At 41.9% G+C, this 13,323-nt stretch overlaps 1 protein-coding gene across 1 annotated transcript in view; it reads left to right on the top strand.

The window, feature by feature from the left end:
- PIGK (phosphatidylinositol glycan anchor biosynthesis class K) overlaps positions 1-13,323 on the top strand; it is a 382,594-nt gene that overhangs the window by 132,876 nt on the left and 236,395 nt on the right. Inside the window, exon 4 of the mRNA XM_078645245.1 lies at positions 1,958-2,093. Coding sequence (XP_078501371.1) covers positions 1,958-2,093 — 136 coding nt within the window. The remainder of the gene's footprint in view (positions 1-1,957; positions 2,094-13,323) is intronic.

Here is a 13,323-nt window from a genome sequence, read left to right on the forward strand (position 1 = left end):
TGGAGCACCATGTGAGAATATGGTGCCTGTGGGTATTAGACCATGTTGGAAACTTTTGGATGAGTTGACAGTGTACAATCATGAAGTGATTATGAGAGGTGACAGGTTTGTACCTCCAAGTGGTCTTCGTTTGCGTATTTTTAGACTTGCCCATGAAGGCCATCTACGCCAAGGAATGACAATTAAAAGGATTAAACAAGAATTTTGGTGGCCAGGGATGGATAATCAGGTTCGCAAATGGGTTGAAAACTGTGTTTTGTGTAAAGAAAGCGAGAAGAGACTTCAAGTTGGAGATCAAAAGAGTTTGGGACATATCACTGATCTTGGAAAGGCTTGGCATACTATTTGCTTAGACTTTATTGGTCCACTTTCTGATTTCTCTATTGATATGCGGTTTGCAGTGGTCATTGTTGAGGCTCATTCAAGGCGGTTAGTTGTTAAATTTTTGAACGACATTACCACAAAATCTACCATTAATGTATTGGAAAAATTGTTTCTTGACGAGGGTGTCCCTCATATTTTGTTAACTGATAACGGTACGCAGATGACTTCAGGTGAAATGTGTTGTTTTCTTAAAGTGTGGCATTAAACATTCTTGTTCATCTTTATACAATCCCATGGGAATTGGAATAGTGGAGAGAGCCAATAGACTAGTGAAAGGGACTTTACAGTTAGCTTTGGCAAATGGACAAGCACCTAGACGTTTGATTGAAGAAATGTTGTGGGCATACCGCTCCATTGAGCATAGTGTCACTCACCTTGTTACCTTCCAAGTTATGAGGGGGCGATTACCTGGTTCTAGGCTAGTTCCAGCATGGCTTAAAGATTGGGTTTTATCTGAGGGGGAGTCTCCTGAAAATCTTTCTGATTCCAAATTTAGAGTTGGCCATTGGGTCAAATTAAAAATTGGAAGAGTAAAAGCTGGTCTTAGTAAATTTCCGGGTCCACATCGGATCATTAGTGTTGGTCAGCATTTTGTGGTGGTTGAAGGCGGTCAAAAATTGAATTTTCGTAGGGTTGCTCTTTATCAAAGGAGGGGTACAGTGGTCAGACAGTCTACAGACAATGATGGGTGTTCTGGTGCTATGTTTATTCCTGATCATCATCTTCATTCTGAAACAGAGAAGATGGGTCAGGTGATTATTGAACATTATGTCTAAGATGAACACAACTCTACTCGTGGTAGTGCTGCAAGTTCGGGACCTAGTTTAGACACTTGTGATAATTCAGGTCCCAGAGTTCGCAGACCTCCTGTTTACTTGCAAGACTGTGTAACTGTTTGATTTTAATAGCACTATATCGTTTCTGACAACTGTGCATTTACTTTGTTTTTTGATTCCATTAGTTTTTGTTCTTTCTTTCTTTATTCCTTCTTTCCTCTTTGTTCTTTATTTCCTTTTATTTGAAGAGGAAGATTGTGTTGTGATGTTAAGTATAATAAAGTTATTGTACTCACCTGATGACCTCACGTTAGAATTACCTGCATTGTCCATTCTTTAGAATGTAAGGCAGACAACACTCGATGGGTGGCAGTTGTTACTTGACCGTCGAGGCTGTTGGATGCCAGGTTACCTTCAGAAATAAATCTACCTTCAAATCCTCTCTTGGTGTTTGTGGACTTCCTCACCAATCAACACAACACTTTCCTTACCCAAGGAGTCTCAATATAAATAAATTGATAGCTATTTTTAAACGACTGTCCTTGTGTATCTGTTGTTTGAGACGTGTAACACTTGACCACAGGTGCATGAAGTGGAGTCGTTTTTAATTAACGGTCGTATCAGAGTCCTGTTCTGAGCCCATCGAGTGAGTGGGTTGTTGTTCAGCCCCGCTCGCTGCTGCAGTGCCTGTAATGGTAGATGTTCAGGTTAACGGATGCCAGTGTGTATTGAAAGGACACTATTCCAGGCTTTGGGCGTGTATAACTAACGTCGGTTGTTTGCTGGCTCTCTTGCAGTCACATTGTGCTCATGCTAGCTGATGACATGGCATGCAACCCTCGCAACCCCAAACCGGCGACAGTCTTCAGCCACAAGAACATGGAGCTCAACGTCTACGGGGATGACGTGGAAGTCGATTACAGAGGCTATGAGGTAATAGTTTGGATCCGTGAATGAACATTTTGACATCATAAATACCCAAATGTAGGATTCTGCAACAGCCCTCCTCAGTGCTTTTACATTTCTTATTAGTCATTTAAAATCCTCCACTCATTCGTTCACAGTCAGTCTTGTTTAGAGACAATGGAAGGCCGAACTTTTACAAATGCTTTCCAGTACTAATATGTAGGTTTTGTTGTATAATACGTATTTTTAACTTGACTACAAAGTATCTTTTGTTATATTTTTCCCCTACCAAATGAAACAGTTGCTATTGTTTTCGTAATATAAACTGTGTAAAGCTTTTACTTTTAGGCCCTTATTTTAGCCTGCAGGGTAAGTGGGTGTTTTTTTGTTAACTAATGCGGTACAATTCCTTTACCTTGCTGTGGGGCACGCCAGAATTGTGCATAGCCTTCGAAACTGGTGTTTTGCCACCGATTACCGCACGTGCAGCATATTTTCCAGGGGTTTTCACCCAGACTGTTTTGTCACTACCTGGTGAAAGGCGTATAGAGAAATTGTGTGTGTAGGGTAATTGCTATGGAAAGTATTTACCACAGGCAATAATTATCCACTGTAGGTTTGTGGTGACTGGTAGCGTGGTGTTCTTTGCATTCCTGAGTAGAACATAATGACGTCTTGAGAAAATGTACTGAGGACATTCCAAGAGCGTTTGGAGAACTTAGCGGGATAGCTGCTCTGTGGTGCTGTGCTTCAGTAAATAAGGAATTATAACTTTTGCGAGTCATGATGAGGTCATTTCACGTATTTACCCTTTGTATTAATTACCTCCCATCTCAACATTTTGATGTGTGCAAACTCCTGTTTGCGCTCAAAATGTGATGTACCTCGCTACTCAGCATAAAGGCCTCAGAGTCTAGGACCTGAAGCCTGGTCTGATTCTATTAATAGCCAGGAGCAGTCAGAACACTGCTCTAGAAGTGAGCATTTCCCCCACTTTTTACATTCTCCTTGGGTCATCCCCTTAGATGCGTTGTGCTTTCTTACAAGCCTACATATATTTTTAAAGCTCCTAACATTTTAGTCTCGAGCCTTGCTGTGATATAATCCGTTTCAGCTGCCCTGTAATTTGTAATGCCCTGTAGGGTGGCCTTTAGATTTGCCTTTGATGTCGGCAGCATATCCTTAGTATATGGTATTAGGATTTCTTTATTTTTTGAAAGACCGTATTTTGATCCTTAAACTAAAAGTTACTGTTCGTAGGCAGGATACATGCAGACTGCCCACTTTAATGGCTCTCATTCACCTTCCTGATTTGTCACACTGAGTAACGTGTACAGAAGAGACACAAAAGTACCTCCTTGCAGCAAACCGAGGGAAACCAATGCCTTCTCTCCACAGTATTCTAACCCATACTCATTTACTAAGAAAAGACTACCTGCATTGTCTCTGGCTTCAGAAAAGGAACTGCTAAGTGAAATCATCCAGTCTTGACTAAAGTGAACACTATATACAGAAGAGTTAACCTCTCCATTTACCTGTCGATCAGGCAAGGTGAAAAATAGCTGCAACTGAAGATTGTACAACCTGTCTGGATCATTCGACTACTTCATGCGTATCTTCTGAAAGATACTGCCAGTTTTGCTCTAAGCATTCCTCGATCAACCTTCTTCCTCACCATTGTCAAATCTGCAAGCTTATTATTTTTTTGTCATTCTAAAACCCTCAGATATGTGCCAGGAGTGAACGCTTACAAATGTACCAACAACTTAAAATTTCCATCTGATTCCACGTCTGCAGAAAACTTCAGAGGGTCAATCTCCACATGAGATCTGCACGGATTTGGGTGTTATAGCATTGAAATTATTTCAGTCATTATCTCTCAATCAAGCTTCTGAATGAGGTAAAAACACAGACTCCTTCCTAGCCTGGCTATTCAAGAGCAACCAGTACATAGCCTTCGTTGCATGCAGCCATTCAAATGAAGTCTGGAGAAATTGGGTGTTTGGGGCCCGGCCATGACTCCAAGTTGTGGGAGGTGTGTGCCCTGGTGCATACAAAGACAATCCAGTATTCCAAAGCCAAGTTGTACATGTACCGCAGGAAGTTGTTTAAGCCCCACTCCCTCTCGAAGTTAAGAACAGAGTCCTGTTCCGCTCTTGCGGTCGGTCCTGCAACAGGTCATCATTGTGGTCCAAGTCTTGTGGTAAGTCAAAATCCCAATAGAAATACAAGAAGTCCAAGTGGGCCTCGTCCTTTCCTCGCCGCTCTACATCTGAGAAGTCTCAAGGACATCAAGGTGCCTCTCCAGCTTGCTTCTGTTCCACTACTGAGGATCTGATTCTACTACAAAATTCCTGGGTCCATTGATGATGCCACAACAGGTTGAGATATTTAAAGATTCCATGGTCTGCTTCATTGGCTCCCTGCTGTCTCCCTCTAGTGTGCCTTAAGGCTCAATGGATCCGCAGAAGCCTCCAATCAGTTTACCACTGATGGGTCTGCCCTTGGAACAGGCTGTCCCACTTGAACTCGCTTCGGGTTCAGCTACGACTTCAGAGCAGACTCTATGCCCAGCAGCATGCTCTATATTGGTTCTTTCAGCATCTAATCTGGCTCCAGTGCCTGTGACTGATGTTGATATCATTGTGCTGTCCGACTCTGAACCAAATTCATCTCGAACTCAGCTGAAGCAGTGTTCTGAATTGCCTTGCACCAACATACTCCGATTCTGATATGATAATGTCTTTACCTAGGACACACCCTCCAATGCTCCAACAACTGCTCAGATCAGATTTGGAATCGATCCGCTTTTGGTGATTATGGTGACTAATTCTAATGGTGAAATCTTTGTATCTGGTCCTACAAGAGACCAATGGGCTAGACACCCCTAACATGATGCTAGGTCCTCCCTCCCTGCGGCCCTTCGACAGAAGAAGCAGTTTTATTTGCCTTGTTTATCAGATGAGTGGCTGAAGTCACAGATTTACAGTTACGTTGCGTATGTGCTAGAAACTGGACAGACCTTATCTGAACCTTTACTGCTATTCAACGAAGTCCTGACCGACTTTAGGAAAGTAGGATCTGCTTTTATGGTTACCCCCACTTTTTGCCTGGTGCTAAGCTGTTTTTAGGTCTCGCCTGAGCCAGCGCATGCTCTGCTCTGCGAGACATTTAGAAAACGGGTTTTCAAAGTTCTACCACAAGCATTTTGGTTGCCTGAAGCTTGCGTGCACGTAAGCGTGCAGGCGCGCGCGCAGCAGCCATCTGTCTTTCCTCCTGTCACAGGTCATTAAGTGCATCGCAATAGCGATGCACTTTTACTTTCGCCAGGTGCATCGCAATCGCGATGCACTTTCACTTTCGCGGCGAGCACGCATACAACTCCTGGGCTTGGCTCTCATGCGTCGTCTGCTCCAACTTTTCCTCTTTCCTTTCCGAGACTCTGCAGTGTGTTTTTTTTGCCTTCCTTTGTCTCACCCTTCACCTTTCTCGTTCTGTCTCTAAAACTGACACACACCCACACACCCTTTTCTCTTCCTCCCCTTCTCAAACATTCTCACTTTTTTCTATTTCTTTCAGTCTTTCTTTCCCTTGTCCAACATGCTCTTTCACTTTTTTCTGACCTTTTCTCTCTTCCTGTACTCACTTTGTTTTGCTGTCTCTTGGCATCACTCGCTTGCTACCCATATCCCTCTCTCTCTGTGACTTTCTGCCTGTCATTGTCCTCCATAAATGTAAATACATTCCATGAAATATTACAATTTTGTATAAGTAGAAGAGAACCACGTGTGAAACATTAAAAATTGCTGAATCTAAACATCTAGATTGTTCTTAAGTGATGGTTGCGAACTATTGTATTCTTCTAACATACCAATACAGTTACTCACTGGCGGACCTTTTAACTAGGTGAAACCTGGGCGTCTGCACTATATGAAGCTGTGCTGCCCAGTCAGTAGCTTGGAGGGCCACATGTTTACACGGCCTTATCCCCTATTGATGCAGCGGTTTTCTATGAGGAACAACAATTCCCAGAGCTCACCTCTTTCTCTCGTCCTCCACTGCTGCGTTTCGTTCATTGGTGGCGCTTAAAGATGACACACCAGCATTTTTCCTGTACTCTTGCTGGGTGCGCCATAGAAGTCTTCCATAATGGTTTTGCAGGTACGTAGGTTTGGTAATCAGGGATTCGTTTCGTTGCGCGGTGACCTACTATGACCAGCCGTAATAGACACTGGGTTGGAGATACGTGACAACGTTGACTTAGCCCCCCTTGGTCACAGATCATATACAGCACCTCACAAACGACATTATCACTCAGCATTAGGAGCGATCCCATTGCTTTTCATTAGTCTCCTACTCCCCTTTCATGCTCTGTCCCCTATCCTACCTTGCATCCTCCAATGTGCTTACACAGCTCCTGGGGCAGCCCATGCTGGAGTCACAAGCATAACTTCCAGTGTCTGTACTCGCTGATGTGTTCAGAGTCTCTAAACCAACTTCCAACACTCTTTTACGCTCTTTGTATACCATCTATAATTTTGCAGCGAAAATTGAAACTCAGGGGCACCAGAGGAAGTCTTAAGTCGTGCCCTTATTTTAGGTAGCTTTGATAACATCCCAGCTGCAAAACTCCGTTTGCCATGATGCAGATGGATGTGACTATGTCAGTGTGAGACATGAGGTAGAAGTACACACCAGCTCCACTGCATATTAGTTAATCAATGGGGCACAATCTCTTTGATCAATCTCCTGTCTATAAAATTTTTTAAAACACTCTTGTTCCACATGTTCCCGTCACCCAATTAGGACCTTAGCTGTCCCTTTCTTCTTCCTGGTAACCTTCCAGCTTTTGGACATTGCCGACTGCAATTCATCCCCTTTTGTTCTTGTAGGTTTTGTTTTAGGTAGGGCTGAAGGTGTATTCCCTGGAGGTCTATTTTTTTTACTGCACTTCCAATAGCGCATATAAATGTATCCAATGCTGTATATGTTGTATCCTACCTTTCCGTACTGATTTTCTTCCGTCACTTCTTTTCCTTCCTTAGTATGAAGTGCAGTGCCCTTCCATTGCTCACACCATTCCTAAGGGTAGTTACTTCTAGTGTTGTGCCCTCTTTTTTCTTAACCACAGTCATCTAAATAGGCACAGTTAAGAGTAAGCCAGTAAAGACCAACTTGAAAATTAAACAAACATTTTCAGTCCGGGAACACCTGCTCCATATATGGGAAACATATGCATGCCCTTGTCGACATTTCGACATTAGCCATGTCTTTCCTGGACCCGAATCAAGCATCCTAGGACCGGTTTCTGGCTATCAGCCGTCTTCAGCCATGATAGCTTGACTCCAGTGGCTTAGTGAGCAAGGGACCCACGTCTGGGCATACCCTTCCCACATAGGGTGAACAGCAAAACACACAAGATGATGGACGCAATGTTGCACAATGGCAAAACATTCACCCCCAGTCACAGATCTGGGTTTAATCCATCGTTATTTTGCTCACCAAGCCACCCCAGTTCAGACATGGCCATATGCAAATCAGTCTTGACCCTGTGCCTCATGGGAACAGTCCAGACCGAACTGCCAAGCCATGTCTTTCCTGGACCGGAATCAAGCATCCTAGGACCGGTTTCTGGCTATCAGCCGTCTTCAACCAGGATAGCTTGACTCCAGTGGCTTAGTGAGCAAGGGACCCACGTCTGGGCATACCCTTCCCACATAGGGTGAACAGCAAAACACACAAGATGATGGACGCAATGTTGCACAATGGCAAAACATTCACCCCCAGACACAGATCTGGGTTTAATCCATCGTTATTTTGCTCACCAAGCCACCCCAGTTCAGACATGGCCATATCCTCCTTTATACCTGTTATGGTGCCACACCTCAGGTGAATATACAGTTTCTAGAGCACTATTGAATACTATTTGTGAGTCTGTATGAGTGAGAACTAGTGGTGATAGTGTGTACCCATATAATTTCTCCCTACAGACAGTGTTTCCTAGAGGGATTCTGTTGTAAATACATTTACAGCAGCTCAGCTGGTTTGCATGTGTCTGTGTGTATGGAACCTTAGAGTGCATGATGACAGCGTGGAATGTTGGGTATGCCTGGGACTGGAGGAGTGGCAGTTGGATTGAGTGGGTGAGCTCTGAAGATCAGCTCCTGGTGGGGCCATGTACCAGCTTGGATCTACCTTATGTCATCTGGAATTGATCCTGTAACCAACATGAATTGATCCTGTAACAACTTAATAAATCTCTACTTGGATCTACCTCGTGACTACCATTTATACTTCATTTCATTGGCGACGATCTGGCAAAGAAACCCTGCGAAGAAACCCCTTGCTGGCTACCTGAGGTATGAGACTGTTTATATTTTAAATAAGGAACTACATAAGGAACTACTTAAGGAAACCACTTAAAGAAAATAAACCTTAAAATAGGAGAAGAACGCCCACTTGCCCCACCAGTGTCCACTACCATCAGGACAGCCTGCTTAAGCGTTTTTTTTACTCCTTACATGCATTAACTTGACTGAAGAGATTAAAAGATTTTAAAGACAAACTGTTTGACAAACTTAAGAAGAGAGACATTGTTCAAATGGGACAACCTGTTTGCCTTAAATACTGTGAGCATACTGAGCATATCTGAGGCGGCTGTTTTCACTTCATTTATAAACCATTGAAGATAATTGGTGTTAGCCTGTGCCCTCAGTTAACAGCGTTTTGTGAAAACTCTCTGAACTGTGTCTGAAATACCCTGCTTTCATTTGTGGATCCTCAGTTAATTACAGTGTCCATTACCGGACAGCTCCTGTCTTTAAAGCCTTCAATTACACATGAAAGTAAGTGCTACACCGTGAAATATTTGCAGTATATAACTAATCCATAAGTTATTGCCTTACACAGAGGTGTTAAAGTGAACTTGTTGGCAAGAGGCGATCAGCTCAGTAGCTGTGCATGAGTGGATGAGGCTGACAATACGTATGTGTCTAAGGCATCCTGTACATTTCCTCTCTTCATTTGTGACACAAGTAAATACAGTCTGAAGCCTGTGCACCTTGGAGTTAAAAACTTTGCCACAACAAAGGTCAGAAAAATCGTTTTTTTGTGCCTCAACCAAGTTTGTTCTTCAACAAGAAACATGGCAAAATGCTTGTATTAGTGCTGCACTAATGTGTGATGAGTACATGGTCTGTGTCAGCTTGGAAGGGGATGTGCGACTTCGTTTATTCAACAGTTGCCCGTTTTAATAACCATTTGTGAGTCTCCCTGCCTGCTGCTGCTGATGACGACATTGTAAACAAGGAAAATGTGGACTTTATCGAAATTTGTGGCCATTTTCCGTTTTGAGACCCTCAAGTGTGACAGTTACTCTGTTTTGCAAATTTAAAATAGTGCTCGAGCACTTCACCTACCACTTGTGCCGCGCGGTGATCATTCAACCTTCTATGCCGGCTGTTGAAGAGAAGAACTACTTCGTAATCCTATTTAAGCTTCTTAAAAAATATATATATATACATTTTCCCCCTCCATGAGGCCTGTTCAATTTGGCAGTTGCGCTATATTTCAAATGTAAACTAGTGCTCGCGCACCTTACATGGTCCAGGGTTACACACGGAGCACCTCAGGAGCCTCTTATGACGTCTTTCGTGCTGCTTTAGACGCTCTGCAACTAGAGCGTACCGTGAGCCATCCGGCATTCACGTCTCTTGCGTGCCTCCCTTGATCTTTGACTTGCCTCATACGATTTCTTGTCTACAGTTCTCTTCATAAGGTTACGCTACCTCACGTATTCGTGTACTCATCAGCTTCCTGGTATCTTGATCGTCTGGGAATATTGTCTTCTACTCAGCGTTTGGCTGTTTGTATATTTGGCAAGCGCTTTCATTTATTATAAAATGTTATCGTGTGAAAATGGAAAAAACGAGTTTTTTTTCTTTTACGGAAACGAATATTCTTCTTGAAACATGAACAGTTTTACTATAGTCTAAATAAGCCTATACTGCCATCTAATGGATGATGTTGGTACTCATTTTATAATTCTTCATTGAATGTTCCAATATTTCCTGGAGCTATTACTTGTTTAAATAAGGCTGTACTCTCTGTTATAATTTATACAGTTATTTAAGTATACCTGATATAATTTTTAAGGATTTATGCAGCTATTTTAATAACACTGTTTCATTTATAATGATTCTTACAGCTGTTTTAGATAAGACTGTACCATTTGCGATATGTTCAGGAATTGATATAATTCTGATATATTTTTATGAAATGGCAGCAATTTCAGTAACACTGTTATATTTTAACAAGCAACAATTTTAATAAGACGGTGCTAGTTGTGATAAGTCATGCTGAAATTTATTTAAGACTGTTATACACTTATATACATTTATACAGCAATTATAATAAGACTATATATGAGACTGTTATACGTTAAGTAATTTAAATATGACAGCTATTTAAGTAAGACTGTTATTTGTTAGATGATATATATACAGCAATTTGAGTAAGACTGTTGATATATACAGCAATTTGAGTAAGACTGTATTGTGCAGCAATTTCAATAAGACTGCTATACGTTGAATAATTTATACAGTAATTTTAGTGAGACTGTTTTATGGGTATTGCAGCAATTTCAATTAGACTGTCATACGTTCAATGATTCCTGCAGCAATTTTATTAAGCCTGCAATGCCTGGAATAATTCATTCAACCCTTATTTTTGGTTGTTCACTCTTTAATTGTGTGTTACACTTTAATTGTGTGTTACGTGGTACATATTTTGTGTGAGTTGTTTATTTTCTTTTAGACCACCTTAGTTTTGCTGACGCTCCAAGTTTATATGGTTGTTTCTTTTGTCGTAGGGTTGTAGTATTTATGAGCTGGTCTCTATACTCTTTAACTAGTCTGCAGTGTGGGTTGTGCGCACATCCTTTTCACTGTTTTCACCCTATCTATGTAAACTTGGTGTCTACTCTACTTTGTACTCACCTGTACCCGTTTCATGGTGTGTTTAGTTTAGATCTGCACACGTTATTTTTGTTACTCTCTGACTTTCTCTATTTTTTTTCTTTCATGATGTTCCCTAGGGAAGGGGTGGTGTCTCGCTACGTCTTCTTGGTGGCATCCTGTTTGCATCCATTCATTTTCATCCTTCCATTCATTTTCATCCTGTTCCTAGTATGGACTTTTGCTGCCTGTCTTTATCTTTGGCTTTCTGTTCTCTTCTTTACAAATTCGTTGTTACTATTTATTTATTTGTTCTCTTTGTCTCATTAAGGAAAGAGGATGTGTTGTAAATACATTTACAGCAGCTCAGCTGGTTTGCATGTGTCTGTGTGTATGGAACCTTAGAGTGCATGATGACAGCGTGGAATGTTGGGTATGCCTGGGACTGGAGGAGTGGCAGTTGGATTGAGTGGGTGAGCTCTGAAGATCAGCTCCTGGTGGGGCCATGTACCAGCTTGGATCTACCTTATGTCATCTGGAATTGATCCTGTAACCAACATGAATTGATCCTGTAACAACTTAATAAATCTCTACTTGGATCTACCTCGTGACTACCATTTATACTTCATTTCAGATTCCATGATAACCAGTGAGTGTACCAATCAGGTCTTCAGAAAGGATACCATTCCACACCTCTAGGATTTCCTCCCCTGGTCCCCATCTTCACCCTGGTCAGTATATACGCCATTCCTAGGGCAAGGTGGGAAACGGTGGAGGTTGTTCATGTCTTCCCTGCGAGATTACTTCACAAGCAGAAGGTAAGACTTGTGGGGTACTGACAGAGAGGAGCGCAGGTATTGGCCTGAGCGGGCTGGTTTGATGCTGCACTTCGGCACAGGGAATCTGTGCTGTTTCTCCAACCTTGCTGCTCAATACAGCTGGGTTGGAGAAACCTAAGTAAGCATGTGTGTTTTGCCGGCCTAAGACAGCTGCCCAAATACACATGTGCACTCAGCAGTGCACCAGCCAGTCCTCCTCCCCTCCACCCATGGCCCTGGCCCCTCCACTCCCTACATACGCTTGCTGAGCCAGAAGCTGAAAAACAAAAGAATTATAAAATATTGTTTTATTTTACAGCTGCTCGCTCAGAGCCAGTGGGAAAACCCTCCTCCGTCATTGTGGAGAGCTGCACCTGCTCAAAATGATTGTACCACAAGTAGTTGAGACAAGGGGTCTTTACCTGGATCTGAGTCTTTCCCATGTCAGTAAAAATAGCAGCTAACATATAATAAGGAGCTGCCAACGGTGCTCCTCTCTTAAAGGTTATAATAGAATCATTAAACCATATAAGGATGGATTTAATCAACCATGTCACCCAATAGTGGTTTTAGTTGCTATTTTTAGCCAATGAATGGATTATTTGTACTTTCTGTAATCTGCACTACCTATTGCTTTTAAGCCTTGTCTGCATCTCAGAACTATGTAAAATATTCACTAACATAAATTACTTCACATCATTTCACTATCATTGCACATAAAAACACATTTTATAAGAAAGATTGCATGCTTCATGTCTTACTCTTCATTCTTTGCATGCTTGTTATAGTTGGGGTGTTCTCAAGTTATTTAAGTCCATGAGAACCCCCCCCCCCCCCTTCCCAACTGAATATTCCAACCAGTGCACATATATATGCCCTTTATCCTTCTAGAAGCACAGTGGTAATAGTGCTTTATTTTGCTCTCTCCCTATTCCTAATAGAGCAGTAACGCTGATCTCGTCCTTTATTTTGGAGATGTTAATGCAGAGGTGGCGGGAAATATAGTAAATTCTAATGTGTGGACGTTTGTATTGTGCCTTGTATAGCTGCTGTTGTGTCATTAAAATATTTGTTAAAAAAATAAATACGGCAGTAATTATCATAACCAATTTAATCAGCAAGCTCCATGCCTCTCTCTAGACGCCCTCTCCAACCCTCTTAATATGTCCTCCCTTATCTCCTTCCAGGAGTCTATAACCTGCACACCTTATATTAATCATGATTCAGAATCTTTATAAATGACAGAACTACGGTAATAGTTTGTATCAATTTAAAGAACAGGTGACAGCTTGCTTTATGTTGGCCCATTTCTCAATATGATAGTTGATCGTTGTAGTACTGCTAAGGTATCCACGTAATTGTTTGTAGCACTCATTTGATGCATGGTATTTGAATAAAGTTTCTGTTCAATAAAATCTCCCTATAACTCCGCTTTCATAGTTGTACAACACTACAACAACAGAAAGTAAGCTTTCAATTGTATTA

This window comes from Lissotriton helveticus, chromosome 1_1 (assembly GCF_964261635.1).
Source record: "Lissotriton helveticus chromosome 1_1, aLisHel1.1, whole genome shotgun sequence".
Taxonomy (NCBI): domain Eukaryota; kingdom Metazoa; phylum Chordata; class Amphibia; order Caudata; family Salamandridae; genus Lissotriton; species Lissotriton helveticus.